The sequence below is a fragment of the Netta rufina genome, assembly GCF_964035555.1.
Source record: "Netta rufina genome assembly, chromosome: 4".
In the NCBI taxonomy this organism is placed as follows: domain Eukaryota; kingdom Metazoa; phylum Chordata; class Aves; order Anseriformes; family Anatidae; genus Netta; species Netta rufina.
This window is the reverse complement of record NC_140127.1, coordinates 77,000,097-77,019,883: the sequence shown is the minus strand read 5'-3', so window position 1 is coordinate 77,019,883 and position 19,787 is coordinate 77,000,097. Positions and strand designations below refer to the sequence as shown.

At 56.7% G+C, this 19,787-nt stretch overlaps 2 protein-coding genes across 3 annotated transcripts; one reads left to right on the top strand and one right to left on the bottom strand.

Moving 5' to 3' along the window:
• Positions 1 to 605: 605 nt before the first annotated feature.
• Positions 606 to 9,221, bottom strand: HTRA2 (HtrA serine peptidase 2; the record flags this gene model as incomplete). 2 transcript variants are annotated; one of them, XM_084286592.1, is made up of 8 exons in its annotated part: positions 606 to 969; positions 1,283 to 1,378; positions 4,908 to 4,977; positions 5,769 to 5,877; positions 6,309 to 6,341; positions 6,602 to 6,796; positions 6,863 to 7,067; positions 8,890 to 9,221. In XM_084286592.1, 8 exons carry the CDS (start codon positions 9,219 to 9,221, stop codon positions 804 to 806), a joined length of 1,206 nt encoding a protein of 401 aa, XP_084142718.1. In that variant the 3' UTR covers positions 606 to 803. The 2 variants fall into 2 exon arrangements, with proteins under 2 accessions (XP_084142718.1, XP_084142717.1); XM_084286591.1 differs by having other exon boundaries at positions 6,602 to 7,067.
• A 455-nt stretch (positions 9,222 to 9,676) lies between these two features.
• AUP1 (AUP1 lipid droplet regulating VLDL assembly factor) lies at positions 9,677 to 19,751 on the top strand. Its single transcript, XM_084285897.1, has 12 exons — positions 9,677 to 9,798; positions 10,058 to 10,195; positions 10,663 to 10,813; positions 11,737 to 11,924; positions 12,012 to 12,084; positions 15,032 to 15,105; positions 16,000 to 16,066; positions 16,653 to 16,758; positions 17,078 to 17,233; positions 17,405 to 17,565; positions 17,769 to 17,857; positions 19,577 to 19,751. Exons 1-12 carry the CDS (start codon positions 9,749 to 9,751, stop codon positions 19,623 to 19,625), a joined length of 1,302 nt encoding a protein of 433 aa, XP_084142023.1. The 5' UTR covers positions 9,677 to 9,748; the 3' UTR covers positions 19,626 to 19,751.
• The last annotated feature ends 36 nt before the right edge of the window (positions 19,752 to 19,787 follow it).

Sequence of the window (19,787 nt, the reverse complement as noted above, 5' to 3'; positions counted from 1 at the left end):
AGGGGGCCCAGAAGGCACACGCAGCCTTCTCACAGGCTCTCCCAAATCGGGGCTGGCGCTGTGCTACTCCTGCCAGATCGTAAGCTGGCTTGGCCGTGACATTGAAGACCCCTTCACTGTGACCCAGAGAGCCGTGTCCAAGGAGTAGATGTGGACACTGACACTGGAGCATTTTGCAATGCTCCACATGGGAGTGATTTGACCTGGAAAACATCAGCCCCCTCCCTGAGGCCTTGTGGGAACAGCCCCATCAGCGAGTCCTGCCCAGGCCCATCTCAGCCTGCATGTGAGGGAGGTGGTGACAGCCCTCCACTGCAAAGCCCGGCCCCGCAACAGCCCCAGGGCCCCTCGCTAGCAGAGAAGGAGGCCTCAGGAGCCACGGCCTGATGCGAGCCTGTGCGTTATGGAGTCCAACCACAGCCCATGCGGGTGCTGAGGGGGTGTTAGGACACTTCTCCCCCAGCACAGGGGAGGCTGCTGGTCCTCCCACTGCTGCAGGCTGACAGGAGGGACAGGGTCCCACACAGCCCACCACTCCCAGGCTGCGTGCAGGACACCCTGCGCCACAGGAAGGAGGCCAAGCAGCACCGAGGGGCTCCCTAGAAAAGTGCTTTATTTGAGCAGGGAGGGGAGTGGTTGCACACTGAGTCCATCCCGCTGCCGTGCCCCCCGCCTGGCCCCTCAGTCCGTCGCAAGCTCTCAGTCTCTCCCCAGCGGGCACACAGATGTGTCTCAGTCCTGTGTCCTCGGCTCTCGGCCAGCACCGCCAGCCAGCGCTCACGGTGGTTTGCGCTGCAGCACAGCTACTCCGTGACCTCGGGGATGACGCTCACCAGCAAAGTGTCGTAACCACGGCGCACCAGCAAGGCCAGGCTCTGCTGTGTCCGCACTGCCTCGTAGACATCCTCTGCGCGGCGCGTTGCCTGCCCGTTGATCTCCAGCACTACATCGCCTGCCTTCATCCCTGCCCTGGAGGGAGAAGGAAGTCGGGAGTGCACAGCAGGCGAAGCAGACGCTTGTCTGCGGCTTCATCCTCCGGGCAGGAAGGAGAGCCAGGCACTACAGGAAGCTGGGGCTGTTGTGCCAGGCATTCCTCCAGCTCCGCAGGTAGCTTGGCCAAATGTTAAGCCCAGGCAAGAGCCACCAGTCAGCTTCTGCTGTGGACTGAGTGGTCTGCAGGGCCCAACCCCTGCTGCTCTGGGGCAAACCACTCGGAGCTAAATACATTCCACTCCGTGTACTTGTTCCTATGCCAACCCCCGAGGCACAGCTCGGCACTTACTGATGGGCTGGGGAGCCGATGATCACCTTGTGGATCAGCACTCCATAGGAAACATCGGGAAAGCTGGGGTCACGTAGCTTCAGCTCAGCTAGGATGCTGCAAAGCGAAAATCAGCATCGTAAGGAGCTGAGGAGCAGAGCAGGATTCCTGCCTGGCTATGACTGCACAGGCTTGAGGAATGTGGTGCAGAACCTCTCCTTCTGTGCTGCTGCAGAACTGACCAGCTGCAGACCCTGGGGACACCCAAACACCACCATATTTCTGCCAACAACTAGAGAGGATGTAAGTCCTGGGCATGCCAGGGAGAGCTGGAAACTACCAGAGCTGCGGCCGGCTGGCTCCCAGGTTCTGGTGATGCACTCCCCATGTCTGAGCAGCCCCATGTCAGACAGCTTTTCCTGGTATCAGATCTGCACCTCCCCTATGGTGGTTTCACTTCTCTCTCCTGCAGATAGGTCACAGGAGAAAAGCTATGCCCCCTCCTTTTGCCAGATGTGTCAAGCAGAGGTACGCCTACATCTCTCCCCTGGAGTCTAGACTGAACAATACCAGTTCCTCCAGATCAGGTTTTCTAACCCTAGTTCTGAATTCTGCACCTCTCTGCTCCTATCCAGATGCTACCTGCCCCTGAAAGCAGTGGACACGGCGCTCCAGCTGGACCTCACAGCTGTGCACCATGTGAACTGCCCTCTTCTCTCAAATACTGTACCAGCTCTGATCCACTGTAAGCCCAGAAAATCCTGCACCCAGCTCCTTGCTCCCCACCAGGTACCCATTTCATCAGCTGACTCCCCGCTTTACGCAGGTTCATGCTGAACCCCTGTTGCACAGTACTTTTGCCCAGATCTTTGTGAGTTGCTGTCCCTTCTTCATTCCGCAGTATCACAGCACCGATGAGCTTAGAAGGGTGCTCCAGAGGCCACCTCGTCCAACACCCTGCTCAAGCAGGGGCAGCCAGAATGGGCTGCTCAGGGCTGCGTCCAGTCCGGTGTTGGATGCCTCCCAGAAGGGAAACTCCACACACCCCTAGTCAGCCTGCACCAGAGTTTGAACACCGTCACAATTGGAAAAAAAAAAAAAAAGCGATTTATTGCGTTCAGCTGGAATCTGACGTGTTTCAGTTTGTGCCCATTGCCCCTTGTCCTGTCAGCAGGACGACCGATGTGATGTGAGCTGCGTACTTACCATGACCAGCCTGCTTCGCCTCCATCACTAACACAGAACCAGGCGTGCCCTTCAGCAGGTGTCTCCACAAACATAACAAACCCACGGTTTTGTGCCTTCGTGCCACGAGCGGCCGGACCAGGCTGCAGTGGGGTGTCAGCCCCAGCCAGCAGGTAAGCCCCCACCCGGGCGCTCAGTCACTCCCCCCAGCAGGACGGGGGATGGAATCAGAAGGGCAGAAGCAAGAAAACTTGTGAGCTGAGGTAAAGACAAGTCAGCAAGCGAAGAAAGGAGGAAGCAAACAAAACCACAAGGGATGCAGAGGTATCGGCGCCTCCCATTGCAGACTGGCACCAGCCAGCCCCTGAGCAGCTCCCCCAGTTTTACTGCTGGGCACAGCGCCGTGTGGCCTGCACGTCCCGTCGGTGTCCCCTCCCAGTGGGAAGAAGCGCGAGGAACGCAGAAGGCCTTGGTACTGTGCATGCAGTGCTCGTAGCTAAAGCTCTGGTGTTACCAACACTGCTTTGGTCACAAATCCAAGACACAGCCTCCTATGAGATTCTATGCAGAAAATCTCCTCCTCCCCAGCCAGCCCCGGTACACACGGTCAGATCAAGGGCCTGCCTGCACCACCACCCATCTCCTACACCGCCTGCTGCGGATGAGATAGCTCCCTCCCCAGCTGCCTGCTCTGGAAGCTCCTGAGCTGAAATGCTGCATCTGAGCTTTTGACAGCCAGTAAGATTTTGCTTCTGTAAGGGTTGCTCTTTTAAATCCTACAACATCAGCAAGTTCTACTGCACGCAGCATGAAAAACCAACCCATGTTTTAACATCTCTCTAGTAACGTCCCCCACCAGCTCCTGTTTCACACAGGACCTGTTCCCAACAGTCAGCACCTATTTCCTTTTCTGTTTCCCAAGTCCCTTGCTCAACCCTCGCTTACTCCGTGCTATAAGGCACAACAGCAGGAGCTCAGGCCCCCACCAGCTCTACACTAAATATTATTTGAGAAGGCAGTTCCCTAGCTGTATTTTTCTCTCCTCTCTAGAGAGCCATGCGAATCTCAGCAAGGACTTTTCATGGGAGAAAACAAGGTGCCCATATGGGCTCTGCTCTCTGATCAGAGCCCCACCTTTGGCTGGCAGCATGAGCCCTCACCACAGCCTGTTCCCCATGGTGTCCTGTTCCGCAGCACGCTGCCCCACCAGCTCCTCATGCACCAGCTGCAGCTCTCGTGCTGAGCACCAGCACCACCTGCTGGGCATGCCACCGGTGCTGACAATGTTCCCTGCCCACCCTGCTGCCCCAAAATTCAAGAGGTGCCGCGCATCTCCTCCTCTGTTTGTGTGCCCACCCATCTCCTCCTCTGTTTGTGTGCCCACCCAAGGAACCAAGACCGCTGGTGGTGTGCAGTGCACAATCCCAGCCAACTACACAGGAGCCACCAGAGCTGTAGCAAGGGCAGAAGCACAGCCCTCAAATGTGTTCCTGGCAAGCACGTGGCAAGCATCAACCCCGCTAACATGTTGAGCCCCAAGAATCTCTTGAGAGGTAGCTCCAACAGCCAAGAAAGCAAAGCAGGCACTCTGCCTTTGAAAAGGAAATTGCTCAGAGATGAGAGTGAAGATCCAGCGCTCTCCTGACAGCTGCATCTAGGAGGCCACAGGCAGGAGATCAGACAGAGCTGCAGCAGTTCCCTCCCAGGGCCTGCAGCACCAGGCAATGCCCTGTGCAGGGCCACCCAGTGCTCTGCCCCAGGGTGCTTGGTTTGGCTCGTATGTCGTGGGTCCTTGCCGGTGCCATGCTGGTTAGGACCATGATTTCTGTCCAGAGGCAGCACCCAGCTCCATCCTGACACGCAAGACCCTCACACGGCCCTCCGGGAGACAGCCACGCTGTGTGTGCCAGCACGGCCTGCTCTCCCACCCCTCCTCTCCTCCTCCAGGCACTGAACTCTACCGCAGGCACCCCTGCCACTCCTTGTTCTGGACGTCCCAGATCCCAGAACTGCTTCTGCACCACTGCAATCCGCCTGCCAGAGCCCTCCTCGCACAGAGCACAACCTGCCCAACGTTTTCATCACAACTTTCAGTTGGCACAATGAACGTCTACTACTTACACATTTCTGGTGGCTGCTCATTCAGGCAAGGGCATTGCAAGGGCTCTTTGCAGAACTCCTCTTAATGAGGATTTAGACACCGATGTGGTAGACTTAGGGACTTTTTATCTGCTTGCATGTTGTGCCACAAGCATAGAAATTTGCAGGTTTCTAATTTACCCCTGACACACAACTTAGAGTCTAAACACAACACCAGCAAAGAGATTTTGGAATTTAAATGCTTGAGCTGCGAAGACAATTCTCCCCAAACCTGGCACTGCCAGTTGGTTTGGAAGAGCCCCTCGCAGTCACCATACCCCCACAAGGCTGGCCTGCTGGCCCCTGATCTCAGCGCACGTACCTGGGCGTAAGAGTCAGCATCATCACCCCGATGTAACGGCGCTTTGTCTCGGCGTTACCGAACCAAGAGCCTGCTGATGGAAGGGACATCAAATGGCAGGGCTGCAAACAGACACGCTCAAAACAGCACCGGGCCGAGCCAGGCGGATCACAAAGCACACACACCTCCCAGCAGACATTGCACAGCGGTTCTGATCCCCTACCAACACAAAACGGCAGCTCTACAGGCACTGCACACTTTGCTCTCTTGGTTTGAGTTGTGGTTGTTTGGCCTGAGAGCATCCCTCCATAACATTAACACAGAATCAGATAACAAGAATCTGCATTAAACAAATTATCAAAAACCCTAAGAAAAAAAAAAAAAAAAAAAAACAGGCACTGTTCTACAGGACTAAATTAACCACTTGTCATTTATGATACAGCTGACTTCTGTACTTATGTTTCTGTTCTTTACTTTGGCAGTACCCACAGGGCTAAGTAGCCTCCAGGGTCCAGCTCATCCTTCCCCTTCTTGAATCTCAAGAAACGGTGCGCTCACCTACTCTCTGGGGACTTAGCTGCGAGCTACTTGGGGCGCTCTGAAAGTCGTTATCTGCAGCAGCAGCAGGCCAGCATCCTCCTTGGGGCCAGTTATTTCATGCTCTGTGGCCACAGAAGCAGCACACAGCTTTCCCCTGGGAAAAGCACTCACTGCTTCGTGCCAGACGGAATAATCTTACCCCCACACAACGCTCCTCCTGCTACGTGTGCCCTTCTCTCTGGGGAAGCGCTGAGAGTCCAGCTAGGCCAGTGCTTCCTGCTTCCACCCTCCTCCTCCTGCCCTCCTTCCTGCAGCACCTGAACGGGGAGGCACCCCACTCACTTTTGCGCTGTTCCTCCTTCTGCAGGAACTTCCGCAGCCGGTCTGAGGGGATGGCAAAGGAGATGCCTGACGTCACCTTCATGGTGTTCACTCCAATCACTTCTCCATCCTGCAGGGAAAAGGGCACAATGTTCTCCAGCCCTCACCTTTATGGAGAGGAGGGGAAGCAGAACGCAAACCCAGAGCCCTGCCTGTGCCCCCATCCCTCCCCAGCCTGCCTGAGGCTGGGCAGGGACGGGCCCCAGAGGCTGCAGCCACGCAACCCTCCCTGCGCCCTGAGAACATCAGCCATGCCGGCCTCACCACGGCGAGGTTTGGCTCTGCCGTGCAAGTTCCATCGGTGTGGGCTCCCCAGAGCAGCTGCTGAACAGGACCAAGCAGGGCTCCCACCCTAGGCCATTCCCTGCTCCCTCCTCAGGGAGCCTGGAGCATGCACAGTCCCCTCCTTCCCGACAGCTGCGAGCGCCCGCACAGCGCTGCCACCCAGAGCACCCAGCCCCAGGAGACAGAGCCCACCAGCGTACCCGTGGGAGAACTTACCAAGTTGACGAGGGGACCCCCGGAGTTCCCAAACTGCAGCAGGAGAGAGAGCAGTGAATAGGCCGTGAAAGAGACACCCTCAAACAGCCCAACCCTCAGCAAGGAGGCAGAGCCCAGGGAACAGGGGTCGGGCCACGAAACAGCCAGGTCACCAGCCAGAAACCCCCTTCTCCCAGCCCTCCACACCCAGCTTCCTCGGACCTCACGGCACCCAGGGCCCTTCCCTAGCTCCCCCTTCCCAGGGAGGGCCGTGGGAAGGGGTGCCAGCCGCCGCGTCCCCCCGGCTCCCTTACGTCGATAGCAGCGTCGGTCTGGATGTACTCCATGTCAGAGGCGGCCAGGCCCAGCTCCCGGCTGCCGCGCTGCGCGGAGCTGACGATGCCGGAGGTGATGGTGTTCTGCAGGGCGAAGGGGCTGCCCATGGCCACCACGAACTCTCCCTGGCGCACCTCGGAGGAGCGGCCGAGGGGCAGGGTGGGCAGCGGGCGCTGGAAGAGAGGGAGAGGGTGAGCGGAGAGCTGCCCAGGGAGCTCCTCTGCAGCAGTAACACGCACCTTGGGCTTGATCTTGATGGTAGCGATGTCTGCGACCTGGTCCACGTCCTGCACCACCGCGTCATACTGCTCCCCGCTGGCCAGCTTCACCCGCACGCGCCGCCGGTTTGCCACCACGTGTGCGTTGGTCACAATGAGCCCATCCGGAGACACCAGGAAACCCGAGCCATTGGAGATGGGCACGTCACGGCCCGAAAACGGGTGCCTGCAAGGTGGGCGGAGGTCACGGGGGTGGCAGGGACCTGGGGCAGCAACTGGAGGCCAGGCAGGCCGGGTGCCCGGGCTGGTAGGCCTGGAGAGCAGCAGGGAACAGCGAGGAGGTGCCTGGGGGGCAGCACAATGCGAGGGGTTCCTTCACCTCCCCCCGGCAGGCACCCATCCCAGGGGTCTGCACAGATGTGCACACACTGGGGGAACAAGCAGGAGGAGCCACAAAGCCACACGCAATAGCAAAGGCGTAACCCCCTGAGGACCACAGGGACGTGGTGAGAAGTACACCTGGCTGGAGAGCTGCACGGGACAGTGCAGGTTCTGTAGGAAAAGCAGGCAGGGACTTAGGGAAAGAAGAAACCTGAACACAGAGCTTTGCCTTGGAGCAGGTAAGAACCACCTAGGAGGGGAAGGGTACGTCTGTACCCTTCGTTTCTCAGGAATCCCGAATTCCTGCGCCAGGAGGCAGTATCTGGGGGAAGGCAGCGTGACACAGAAGCTCAGGTGGGGACCACTGAGGCCAACCAGACACACACAAGCCAGTGGGACCAGACGGGGTGGCAGGCTGACCACAGAGTCACTGAGGTTGAAAAAGACCTCCAAGATCACCCCCTACCACCATCACCCACTAAATTGTGAGAAACAAAGCTGTGTTTTTGCAGTAGAAATGACCCCTCGGTGTCCCTCAGCACCATGTCCAACCCTCCCTTAAACACCCCAGGGACAGTGATGCTGCCATGCCCCTGGGCAACCCGTCCCAACGCCTGACTGCTCCTTCTGAGAAGAAACCTCTCCTCATTGCCAACCTGAAGCTCCCCTGGCACAACTTGAGGCCATTCCCTCCTGTTCTATCGCTGTTGATCTGCAAGAAGAGGCCAACCCCCAGCTCCCCACAACTGTAATTGCAGAGTGAAGTGAGGTCTCCCCTGAGCCTCCTCCAGACTAAACAACCCCAGTTCCCTCAGCCGCTCCTCATAGGGCTTGTGTTCCAGGCCCTTCACCGGACAAATTACTTGGCCTTGATGTCTTTCTTGTAGTGGGAGGCCCAGAACTGAACACAGTACTCGAGGTGTGGACTCACCACAGCTGAGTACAGGGGGATGATCACCTCCCTGCTCCTGCTGGCTACTCTATTTCTAATACAGGCCAGGATGCCATTGGCCTTCTCGATCACCTGGGCACACTGCTGGTTCATGGTCAGCCAAGCATTGACCAGCACCCCCAGATCCTTTCCCTCTGCACAGTTTTCCAGCCTCTCTGCCCCAAGCGCTGCATGGGGTTGTTTTGCCCCAAGCACAGGACCCAGCACTTGGCCTTGCTGAATCTCATCCCTTGGCCTCTGCCCATCGACCCGTCCTGCCCAGGTCCCCCTGCAAGGCCTCGCTACCCTCCGGCAGATCGACACATCCCCCAGCTTGGTGTCCCTTTGAGTCTGCTATTGGCGCTCTTCAAACAGTCCCAGTGTCTAAGGAAGGCTCCTGAGGGCTGGGAAGAGGGAAACATCACAGCAGCCTTCAAGAACACCACGACCAAAACGCAGGCCAGCCAACTTCACCTGTCCTTGGCTTCACCTGGCCGGCTCCTCCGACCAGCGGCCGTGCCGATGAGGGGGCAGCAGCGGCCGCCGCCCGCCCTAGCTCCGAGGAGGCGTTCGGGAAGGCGCCCGCAGGGGGGGGGGGGCTGTGCGCTGCCGGCCGGGTAAGGCGGGTGACGAAGCCCCCCGAGCCCCCGGCCCAGCCCCCGGCCCTGCCCCGAGCACGGCCCCAGCTCCGCGCCCCTCAGACCCCCCTCAGAGCCCCCCCCCCCCCGTCCCGGACCTGCCCACGATCTCCACGTAGACCAGGGCCGGCGCCGTTTTCTCCACCACATCGGCGATGAAGTTGAAGGCGGCGCGGGGCGAGGCGGGCGGGGCGGGCACGGCGGCGCGCAGCGCGGGGGGGCGGCCCTCGGCCTGCCGGGCCCACAGCACCGCCAGCGCCGCCGCCCCCGCGCCCAGCGCCGCCGCCAGCGCCTGGCGCCCCACGGGGGGAGAGGGCGGCGGGGGAGGGGGCGGCGGGGGGGGTGTCCCGGCGGCCCCGCGCAGCGCCCGGCCCCAGCGCGCCGCGCCCGCCCACGGCCCGGCCCGCGCCCACCGCGCCAGCGCCGCCATGCTGCCAGCCGCGGGGCGCGCCGGGAGATGTAGTTCTGAGCTCGGCAAGCCTGCCGGGAGGTGCCTTGCGCCGCGGGGCACGCTGGGAGTTGTAGTTCTGAGCTCGGCAAGCCTGCCGGGAGGTGCCTTGCGCCGCGGGGCACGCTGGGAGTTGTAGTTCTCAGCCCGGTACGCCTGCCGGCAGGCACCGTTCCACCGCGGGGCACGCTGGGAATTGTAGTTCTCAGCCCGGCGGGCCTGCCGGCAGAGGTAGTCCCCGCGCGGGGCGCTCCGGTAGCGGCAGCGCGGGTCGGGCCGGGCCGTGCGGCGCAGCAGCTCTCCGGGTCTGCCCAACGCGCAGCCTCCTCCCCGCGGCCCCGAGCGCCGGGGCCCCGGCAAAGTGAGGGGGGGGGCGGGGGGGAAGAGCCGCGGCGCGGTGCACGCCGGGACAGCACCGCCCCTCCCAGGCTGCCCCGCGCGGGCCGGGCGGGTGGCGGCGGAAGATGGCGGCGGGAGGCGGGCGGTGCTGAGGTCCCGAGCGCGTGGGGATGGAGCCGGGCGCGGCGCCGGGCCCCGAGCGGCTCTTCGACTCGCACCGGTGAGCGCCGGGGGCAGCCGCGTGCCGCTGGGGCTCCGCTGCGGGGGCCGTGGGGCGCCCCTGGGCAGCCCGGTGGGAAGGGGCGGCCCGGGGGGGCGGGGGCCGGGCCGGGGGTCTCGCTGGGCCCCGTACGGTGCGCCCCGGGCGGGCGACCGGGGGCGAGGCCGGGGGTGAGGCCGGGGGTGCCTCTCCGTGACCCGGCCCATCCGCGGGCCGCCCCGGCGCCCTCCGTCTACGGGCGCTGCGCTGTGCCCCGCAGGTTGCCGACCGACGGGTTCCTGCTCCTGGCGCTGCTGCTCTACGCGCCCGTGGGGCTCTGTCTGCTCGTCCTCCGCCTCTTCATCGGCGTGCACGTCTTCCTGGTCAGCTGCATCCTGCCCGACAGCGTCGTGCGGCGGTGTGTGAGCCTGGGGGGAAGGGGGGCAGCGTGCGGGCACCCGGTGGGGCTGGGGGGGGCGCCCAAGCCTGGGGCCTGTGCCATGGAGGCTGGGCTCGGGCAGAGGTTTCCAGGGAGCTGTGCTTCAAGAACATTTTGTCCCAGGGACCTATAAAGACGCCTTCCTGCCAAGATCAAAGCTGGCAATCGCTCTTGTGTGCTCAAGGTTCGATCTGGAGCACGTGGATCGCTGCATGTCCTGCGTGGAGGCTGCATGGTTTACTGCCCTGTGGTGTGTGCTGGCAGCTTCTGGCTCCAGCTGCAGCCCCCTAACAACTCCTGGCCCGTACACCTGCCACACCATCACCATTTTGTACCAGTATATTTTTCCAAATCACATAAGTTCCTAGGTTTTTGCTTGTAGGATGTTCTGAGACAGGTGTTGCTCAGACTGTGGGACTTGAGGAAACCCTTTTTCTCTGCTGTAGGTTTATTGTACGTGTGATGTGCTCAGTGCTGGGATTGTTTGTGCAGCAAAGTGATCCCCGGCTTCGGGATGTCAACGTGCAGGTGTACATTGCCAACCACGTGACACAATTCGATCACAACGTCATCAACCTCCTGACCTCATGTAACACGGTGAGCAACGCAGAGCCAGGGCACGGTGGGTCTGGAAACATCTCTCTGCATGAGAAGTGCGCAGAGAGCTGTTTCAGAATTCAGGTATTGCCCTGAGCTTTTTCAGTTCTTGTGGGTTAACTTAGGATTGTTTGAGTCATGACTCTTTTTATTTCCTGAGGCTTGGTTTCATGCTTGTGTGACAAACTGAAACAAGGTGAGGGTAACAGGAGTTGGTGAGGGTTACAGTGGGGAGGGATTTTGTTGAGAGTGGGCATTTTCTAGCATCTGTATCTTTTCATGGCCCTTGGGGTAGGTGATGTCCAAAGCAGGGCTGGCCGTGGGCTTTTCTCACAGCGCTGGGTGCCGTGTCTGGGTGCCGCCTGCCCTGCACAGGCAACGCCGAGAGGAGCTGCGCCCAAGCAGTGTGCTCGGGTTGTGCTGGGCTGGCAGCTGTGTAACTTTCCCTGCGTTCTTACAAAGTTTCCTGTATATGGAGTCCCTGAATCCGTAGGCCTCAAATGTGTCTGGGAGTTAACTGGTATTATGTCCTGAATGGCAGTAGATTGGGTTCTTACCTGGAGAAAAGTAACTCTTGGAAGCAGTGTATCCTTCGTCAAGCATATTGGGAGCTCCTAGAGAAAACGTGGGGAACGTGGCCGTCACCCAGGGCAGGGAGCAGTTTGTTTCTCGGATGGATGGGATATGATCTGAACTGAGGATCGGGAATTAAAATTCCCAGGAAATGGGACAGAGCTGCCACTGAAACCTGGCGGTAGCACGTTCTCTGCTGCTAGCATTTTTAGCATATAGGTTGCTCCCTCAGCCCCCAGAGGCATTTTTGCTAATAAGCAGAAGCTTCGTCTCCCATTATCACCTGAGAAAATAGGCCTTGAAGGGCGGACAGGGTGTCATTTCTTCCCTGTTCTTATCTTTTCCCGCAGCCTGCGTTGAATGGTGCTCCTGGCTTCATCTGCTGGTCACGGGGGTTCATGGAGTTGGGAGTGACAGGCAGCCGGGCAGAGCTGGTGGATTCCCTGAAGGCGTATTCGTCGCACAGAGAGAACCCGCCGCTGCTGCTCTTCCCCGAGGAGGCTGCCACCAACGGCCGGGCCGGCTTGCTCCGCTTCAGGTACTAGGAATGAGTGCTCCTGCAGCACGTGTCTTCGGGGTTCTTTCAGCTTTGGGGTTTACTGGCAGCTGTCCTCTTCCTTTTCAGCTCTTGGCCGTTCTCAATCTTGGACGTGGTGCAGCCAGTTGCCCTACAGGTTCAGAGGCCTTTGATCACCGTGGTGAGTCTGGTGGTGCTGGGCAAGGAGGAGTTCTGGAAGCTGTGTCAGGGGGTCCGTGGTGTCGCTAACTTTGCTTCTGCTTTGAAGGCTGTGGGTAGCACAGCCTGGCCTGGTTCCCTGTCATCCTGGGATGAGCTTCTCATGTTTGCAGTTTGCTTTTCAGCTGCCTTTTCTGGAGAACTTGAGCTAACTAAATCAACGTTCTTTTAGTTACGCTCAGTTTTGGTAGACATTCTTAGTGGCTTGGCTGTCTAACAATATGCTGTCTGGCTTCCATGACCATCGGTGTCTTACACCCTTTTGGTTAGTTCCCTTCTTTTAAAATGTTTTGAAAGAACTGCAGCCCCCCTAGAGACTGAGTGACGTACTGAAAGTTTTGCAAGGCTCTCCAAATCAGGTTCTTGAATTCATGTTTCCTAAGTGCAGATATGTAATATGATGCAATGTTAGCTTCAGAAAAGTGGCAAAGTTCACAACGAGAGTACTAGTGCTGCTAAACTGACAGCAGTAAAACTGCTCTCATCTTATTTACAGTGAGATTTTGTTGAATTTCTTACTTCTTGATGTGGCTTATGGGCTTACTTGATTAAAACACCCGTTTTATGTTGGTTAGGTGCTTTACTGGGTTTTCCATTTTCATCTTTTTAAGGTGGCAGGATGCACTAAATAGGTTTAAAGCCACTTGCCAGCAGGTCACAAAACGTCACTGCCCGTAGCAAAACCTCAGCAGGCAGGTATTTTTCAAGTGAGATTCTGTTAGCTGTTAGTTCTTTGTCACATGCTATTTAGTGCTCCTGTCCACAGGAGCACGGTATTGAGATTCTTGCTGGCACAGTTTCCTTAGTGAATAACGAACGAGCTGGGTTACTGAGGCAATCCCAATATTACAAGTCTAACACAGCCAGTGGATGCACAAGAGGAGCAGCTGGTATAGTAAGGAAAAGGGTGTTAGCTGCACACGTGCAATGGTGACAACTGCTGCTACAGTAGGCTGCAAAGCTCTGGTAACCCTGCTGCCAAGAAAGTGGGACTAGAGGGAGCTCAGGAAGGCTGTAAGCATGGTGCACAATCCACAGACCAGGATTTGAAGGCATCCAGCTTAATCAGCTTATCGGAGATAAGGCAGAGAGATTGAGGATAGCTGCTTGCACAGTGGAGAAGTTGCTTAAGAGTGAGATTTTTTTTTTTTTTTTTGTCAAAACACAGCAGCAATCTTTGCAGCTGCTGAAACTAGGTACTGTTAATACACAAGTTCAATTTGGGATTAAGATGTGGTTTTCTAACAGTGATGATACTTTAAATTTTTGAATGACTACTTCAGTGAGGTGGGACAGATGCCCTGTCCTGGGTTGTTTGTGATGAATATGTTGTCTTGTTATGGTTTTGATCCCTCTAAGAAGTTCTGTGAAATGTGACAAGTTGTAGGGAAATCTTTAAATTTGTCTGTCTGTCTTCCTTCATGAATGTTAGGGAGAACAACATGCACACAACTGCTTATTTGGTTGAAGGTGCTGGTTATAACAATTTCTTGGCTCAGACTTTTACCTTCAGAAACGATGTAGTATTTTTTGTCCTTCATACAAACTGGCAAAGTAAATCCCAGTGGATTTCTTATGTCGTTTTAAATCATCAGTAATTTCTCAGGACTGGAGATGGGATGCTTTGGATGGTTCGATCAGTGCTTTACAGAAAGCTTGCTTAGATACTTATCTGATACATAAATACATAGGCACATGGACGCCAGTCTGAGCAAACGCCCAAGGCAGGGTTTAAGAAAGAATTTTCTCTAGCTGCAGTTGGCTGGAACCTTGAAGGGAGGTGTCGCTCTGTGGCACACAGCAGTGTTACTCTGAAGACTGGCTCTTGGGATCACTATAAGGCTTCTGATTTCAGGCTTCTTAAATCTCAAATCTGTTTACTCAGGAGATTAATTCTTTATTTTCCCCTTGGTGGCTGTGGTTTCTGAGCTTCTCTCATTTATAGCACCTTTTCCAGGCTGTTGAATAAACCAGGTTCAAGGCCTGTCTTGGAGCTATGATGCTTTGGTCCAGGATGAAGTCACAGGCAGAAGAAGCCAAGGGAGCTACGTTACAGGCTGTAGATTTTGAGGTGTTGTTTTCACCAGCTTGTGGAAAGTTTGGTCACCTGCAGGATAAAAGTAACCAACTACAGAAATCCTAGAAACAGTGTCCATTTGGTAGCAAATTCGTTAGAATCATTGAAAAGTTTAGGTTGGAAGGATTCTCTGGAGCTCTTCAGTTTGGATGTGCACTCACAGTCAGACCAGCTTCTGAGTCTGAGCAGGCTGGGAAGGGCAGAGAGCCCTCTGCTACCGTGCACCTGTGACACTGCTCAGCCACTCTCTTCTGGCAGGCATCGCAGTCCTTCTTAGGAAAAAGGTTATTTACTACTTTTCAGAAATAGGAAGACAGTAATGAATTACAGCTTGCCTTTAATGATTTATCTTCAAAGAGAAGAGTCATTCTTAAAGCTCCACAATGCAAATTGCAAATGGAGAGAGAGCTTCTGGGAGCTGAGGCGTTACGCGGGCTGTTCCCATCAGCGTGTGATTCCCGTCGTGGTTCTAAGGGAGCGTTAACAGGTCTTAAAGCATTGTCAGTCCTTTCTAAGGGCACGGTCCTGTAGAGAATGTGGGGATATTGAGGGAAAATCTTGCTGTCCTAGTGGGAGGAAAAGATGACTTGGAGCAGTGAAAACTGACTCTCTTGCTCTGCCTGGCAAGGACTAATGAAGGTGAATCTGCCCTGGGGCTTTCTCACTGTGCTCTGGGTTTGTCCTTCTCTCTTGCCCACTCATCTGCATCTCTGCCCACGTATCCGTCCCCCACTGCCAGGCCTTAGCTCTGCTCTGCCCGCCTGCTTCCCCGAGGGAGACCTGAGTAGCTCATGTTTTGTGGGCCATAACCTCATTGTGCTCTTTTCCCCAGAGTGTGGCTGACTCCTCCTGGATTACAGAGCTGCTCTGGACCTTCTTTGTTCCCTTCACAGTTTATCAAGTAAGGTACTATCTCTCTCTCTGTCTTGCATTTGGGGCAGGGTTTAGGGTGGGCAGAGAGCCTGACTTTTTGCAACTGTAGTAAGAGGTCTTCTGGCATGCACTAACGTGCACCCTCGTGGTATCGCAGCATGGCTTTGTCTGGCATTATTGTTCTGTGCCAGGTCCTTCCAGCCAGTTTCTGAAGTGCAGAGGGCTCTCAATTCCTGCTCTCAGCTGGTGAAGGAGACGAGTCTCACGGGGCTTTTATTTCAAGTTTGCTGGGTATATTTTTGAAGTTAGATCCTCTGCTGTAATTCACCCCCGGGCTGCTCAGGGTGTCCCATGGGTGACACCCTGCAGGCAGCTCTGTCCTCTAGCATCTGTCTCTTCCCTGCAATACCTTGTGAATTGCAGAGGTTGTTCAGACACAGTCCAGGCTCACCTGGGCCCCAGACAGGTCTGATTAGCTTTGGTGTAATAAGGGTCTGGAGGCAGCTGAAGGGGCTTGGAGTTGAATTCTTTCCGGTGTGCACTTAGGGGTTGGGGTATTGCGATAAAGAGCAGTCTTTAACGTTTCTTCAGTAAAGAAAAGCCAGCTGCATCGGGCTCGTGTCTTGCTGATGTGCTTTCTACTCCCATGTAAATGGCAGCATCTCCTCGTTTGGGGCCTTTCCGGGAACTTTATTAGGACATAACTTGCATGTTCTGCTTGAGCGTTAAGATCAGATGAGCCGGTTTTGTCCTCTGGGCCATGCCTTGCCCCTGATGCTAGTGGTAAAGCTTGACACTCGTCTCGTGGGAGGAGAGGTGGGGTGAGCAGGGAGAGCTGAGGTGGGGATCACACCATTGGTCCCGGATGGGGCTGGCTCCCCCAGCAACCCGTGAGGCAGTCAGCCCAGTGCTGTTGTCCCCATTCAGGTGGATGCCGTCTGTCCCCAGACGAGCTGAAGAACTGAGTGAGGATTTTGCGCTCCGAGTTCAGGAGGTAGGAGGATGACGTGGGAGAGGGATGTGTAGGGCTACTGCGATTTGGGATGGTCGCAGAGGAGAGTGGGGTGTAAGGAGAGTTGCAAAGGGTATTTCTGGATGGGTGTTATTTGTGATGGGGACTCTGGCCTGTATTTATCACCCCTTAATAATTATTCAGTTTCCATGGCCTACTTGCCATCCCCCGTTTATCCTTTCTGCCAGTTATCAAGGGTCTCCCTATGTAGCTCAAACCTCTCATGCTAAGAACTCCCCTTTCATAATATCACAAATCAAATAAACAGTGGTTGTTTCTCCACCTTTCCCTTTAGTGCTGGGTGCATCATAGCTCCTGTACCAAAGGTCTCGAATCTCCATGTCAGCCTGTTTTGGCAGGATGATATTGCATACTCCTGGTCCTTCATGTGCTCCATGCAACACTGAAATGCATCACTGAGGACCTGGAGAAATCAATTCCCTGTCCTCTCCCCCCCCAGTGTGGCTCCAAGCAGGCCTGTACATCTGACACTCCCTGCAGGATGAGAGTGCCTGGGTGGTGCATGTTGTGTGCCGTGTACATGTGACTCTTCTCTACATTTCTGCAGCTCTTGGCCATGGAGCTGGGTGTGGTATCCACACGGCTCACTGCAGCAGATAAAGCTGAACACATGAAGAGGCTGAGACACACGTCGCTTCTCCGCTTTGCCCCAGGTGGGTGTCCAGGCTGTGGAATGGCCGCTTAGGCTCTGCCTTTGGGGAAGCCTCAGACTGCTCTCGGTTACGGACGGGTGGTGGGAGAGGAGGAGAGGTGTGACATCCTCCCAGGGACGGGGGTAGCTGCGTGCTCTGGGCTGTGGGTGTTGCTAGCTGTAAGGAGAGGATCACTGCTCCTCAGCACAGATGTGGTGGTGCTGTGCAGGAGGTCCTGCTTGCTTACCACCCCCATTCATAGGGGCAGTGGAGCTGGTGCAACTTGAAGGCCGTGTACCTATAGGCTGCCTTCTTGTGCCCACTCTTCTTTCTCTTGCAGCCTCGAGCCAGCCTCTGGCAGCCAGGCCCAGGATGCCTTCCAGCCTGCCTGGAGTTGGGTCCTTTGCTCCTGAGGATGTGCGGATCACAGCAATGGCTCAGCGGGTCAAGGAGGTGCTGCCTCATGTGCCTCTGGAGGTCATCAGGACAGACCTGGGTAAGCACAGGCCTAGGGTATTAGCAGGAACAGATCACCTTCCATGCCACGTCTCCATGATACCTGAGAGCAGAAACCCTTGTCCCTGCTGCACTGTGGAGCATGATGGCAGCAAGAGCATGCTACAGTCCGGAAACTCGGCTTCCTGACACATCCTCTGTGTTCCTACAGCCCAAACGAACTGTGTGGATACCACCATTGCCAACTTGCTGGAGGGGAGAGTGCCCTTCTTCCCTGAAAGTGAGGCTGGTGCTGACCTGCCTGCTCCGTCTACCTCCCAGGCTGCAGCTGCTTCTGGCATCCAGGGCTCCGTAGCTGTGCCTACTTCCAAGGTACTTTTGGTGGTTGTGATGCTTCCCCCGCTCTGATGGCTCGCAGCCAGAGCACAATGGCCTGTTTGGAACTAGCCGTGATGTCAGGGGAACCGAGCACTTTAAACTGGAGACCAGATTGGCGTGCTGGATGCTTACAGGGCCAATAAGGAGATTTCCTGGCTTTGACCGTCTCCTGATGACTCTTGTGTTTTCTGTTCCAGCCAGCTACAAAGCAATTCGCAAAGTCCCCGGTGGAGCGGCACCTGTCCTTGCAGGAGCGGAAGCGAGCGCTGTACGACTACGCCAGGAGGTGAGCATCGCCCCCCTGCCCCACCTGTCCCCAGGAGGGTATGCCCCAAGCAAGGCTCGGCCTTTGCTGCGCCAAGGGGCCTGTTCTTTGGATCGAGGTGGGGTGGGGCTGGGGCAGTGAACCATGCTGAAGGACAGAGGAGGCCGGTGTTTGCCTGCTTCACCTCTTCCAAGCGCGTAGCCCATTGTTGTTCCTGGGAAACACTGGGTCTCCTGCACTGTCACCGGGCTTCTGCTTGTGGGGACTGGGTGGGACAGAAGCTGGTTGCCAGAAACACAGTTTCTGAGGAATGAGGCTTAGCAAAAAAAAAAAAAAAAAAAAAAGGATTTTGTTCTTTGGTGTAACATATTTGACTGATAGAAGTCATTGTGAGACTATAGATTTCGTTGAAAATAGTATTGATGCTGTGGAATGCTCATTTTAGAAAAGAAGCTTGCTGTTTGGCAACAGGGATAGTGTAATTAATCTTCCTCAGCATAGCTGGAGAATACTAACAGAGAACAGGGAGGGAGTCTGACCTCTGTGCGTGGTCTGGATGAGGCAAGTACTGGGATGAGTGTCCAATTCTGGCGTGTGGTACTTTTTTTAGAAAAGATACTGAAAATTCAGGATAAGTTTGGAGAGGAGCCACAAAATAATACGAGGGGAAGTGAAGTGTGTTACATTTACTGTAAATGAGATGGCTCACTGCATGTAATTATCTTTCTGGGTGAAGGAATCAGGCTCTTTAATCTGGCAGAGAAAAGCAGAATAGTACCTAATGCTTAGAAGTTGTAGGCTTATTTCTGAGAAGGAAATTGGTAATCAGTGGAATAAGCTTCCAGCAGAACCAATGGTTTCTTGGTGTCTCCAGGTGAGCCTGGCTGACTCCTTAGAAGATGGTAGAGGTAACAGCCTTTGGTTCAGGCCAGAGTGATAAAAGGCCAACTGCTACCAGGGGAGGTTCCTGATCAGTAGGGTCTTGCAGTAAAGGGGAGATTCTGTCTGGTGCCGAGCTCAGGCGTAGCACTGAGCTTTGCTCCAGAGTGCTCGTGAGCAGATTCTGAAGACTCGGGGATCAGTTTAACCGTGGAGATCCTATGGCTTTACGACACTGTCAGTTTTTCCCTACTAGGGCTAGTTTAGGAAATTCCCGTGGCTGGATGTTGAAGCTGGGCAAACTCCAAGTGCCCGTATTTAAAGGGCTGGTCCTACATAACCGCGGGTAGCTCATTGTCAGCAGGAATTCAAAGAGGTCTGTTCTTCTGAAAGATCCCTTTGATTTAGGGCTCTTACAGTAGCCCTGTGGCTGCTCTACCAGAACGGGGCTGTTCAGAAGGTTACGCTCTGCCTTCGGAGTCAGGGAGTTACAGAAGGGTTGGGGCAGGGGCCTCCGGAGGTCTCCTGTTCCCAGTGCCTGCTCTGGCTGCCTCACCTGGAGCCTTGTCCAGGAAGGGGGGGCACAGGGGGGGCACAGCGGGAGCCGGGCGAATGGGGAGGACGCGCGGCTGGGGCCCTGCGGATCCCTGAGGGTTCCCCTGCCCGGCGCGGGCCTGCCCGGGCTGCTGCCGGGGCGGGCGGGAGGCGCTGCCCGGCGGTGTGCGGGGGTCCCGCGGCGCGACCCGCCCAGCCCTGCCCAGCCCCGGGGCCGCCCCCGGCCCCGCGCCGGTTGCTGCGCGGAGCCTCCCGGCTGCGGGCCGGGGCCGGTCTCGGGGGTCCCTGACCGCGCTTTCCCCGCAGGAGGTTCGCCGAGAAGCACGGCGCGGCGCGGGCCGGCGGCAGCCCCTGAGCGGAGCGGACGGGACCGGACCGGCACCGGCACCGGCACCGGCGGCGGCGCGGGGCTGGGGGGCGCGGCCCGGCCCGGGAGGGGCCGAGCCCGGCGCGGCGGCGGCAGCAATAAAACGGCGGAGGAAGCAAACGGCCGCGTGCGGGGAGGGGCGGGGCGGGG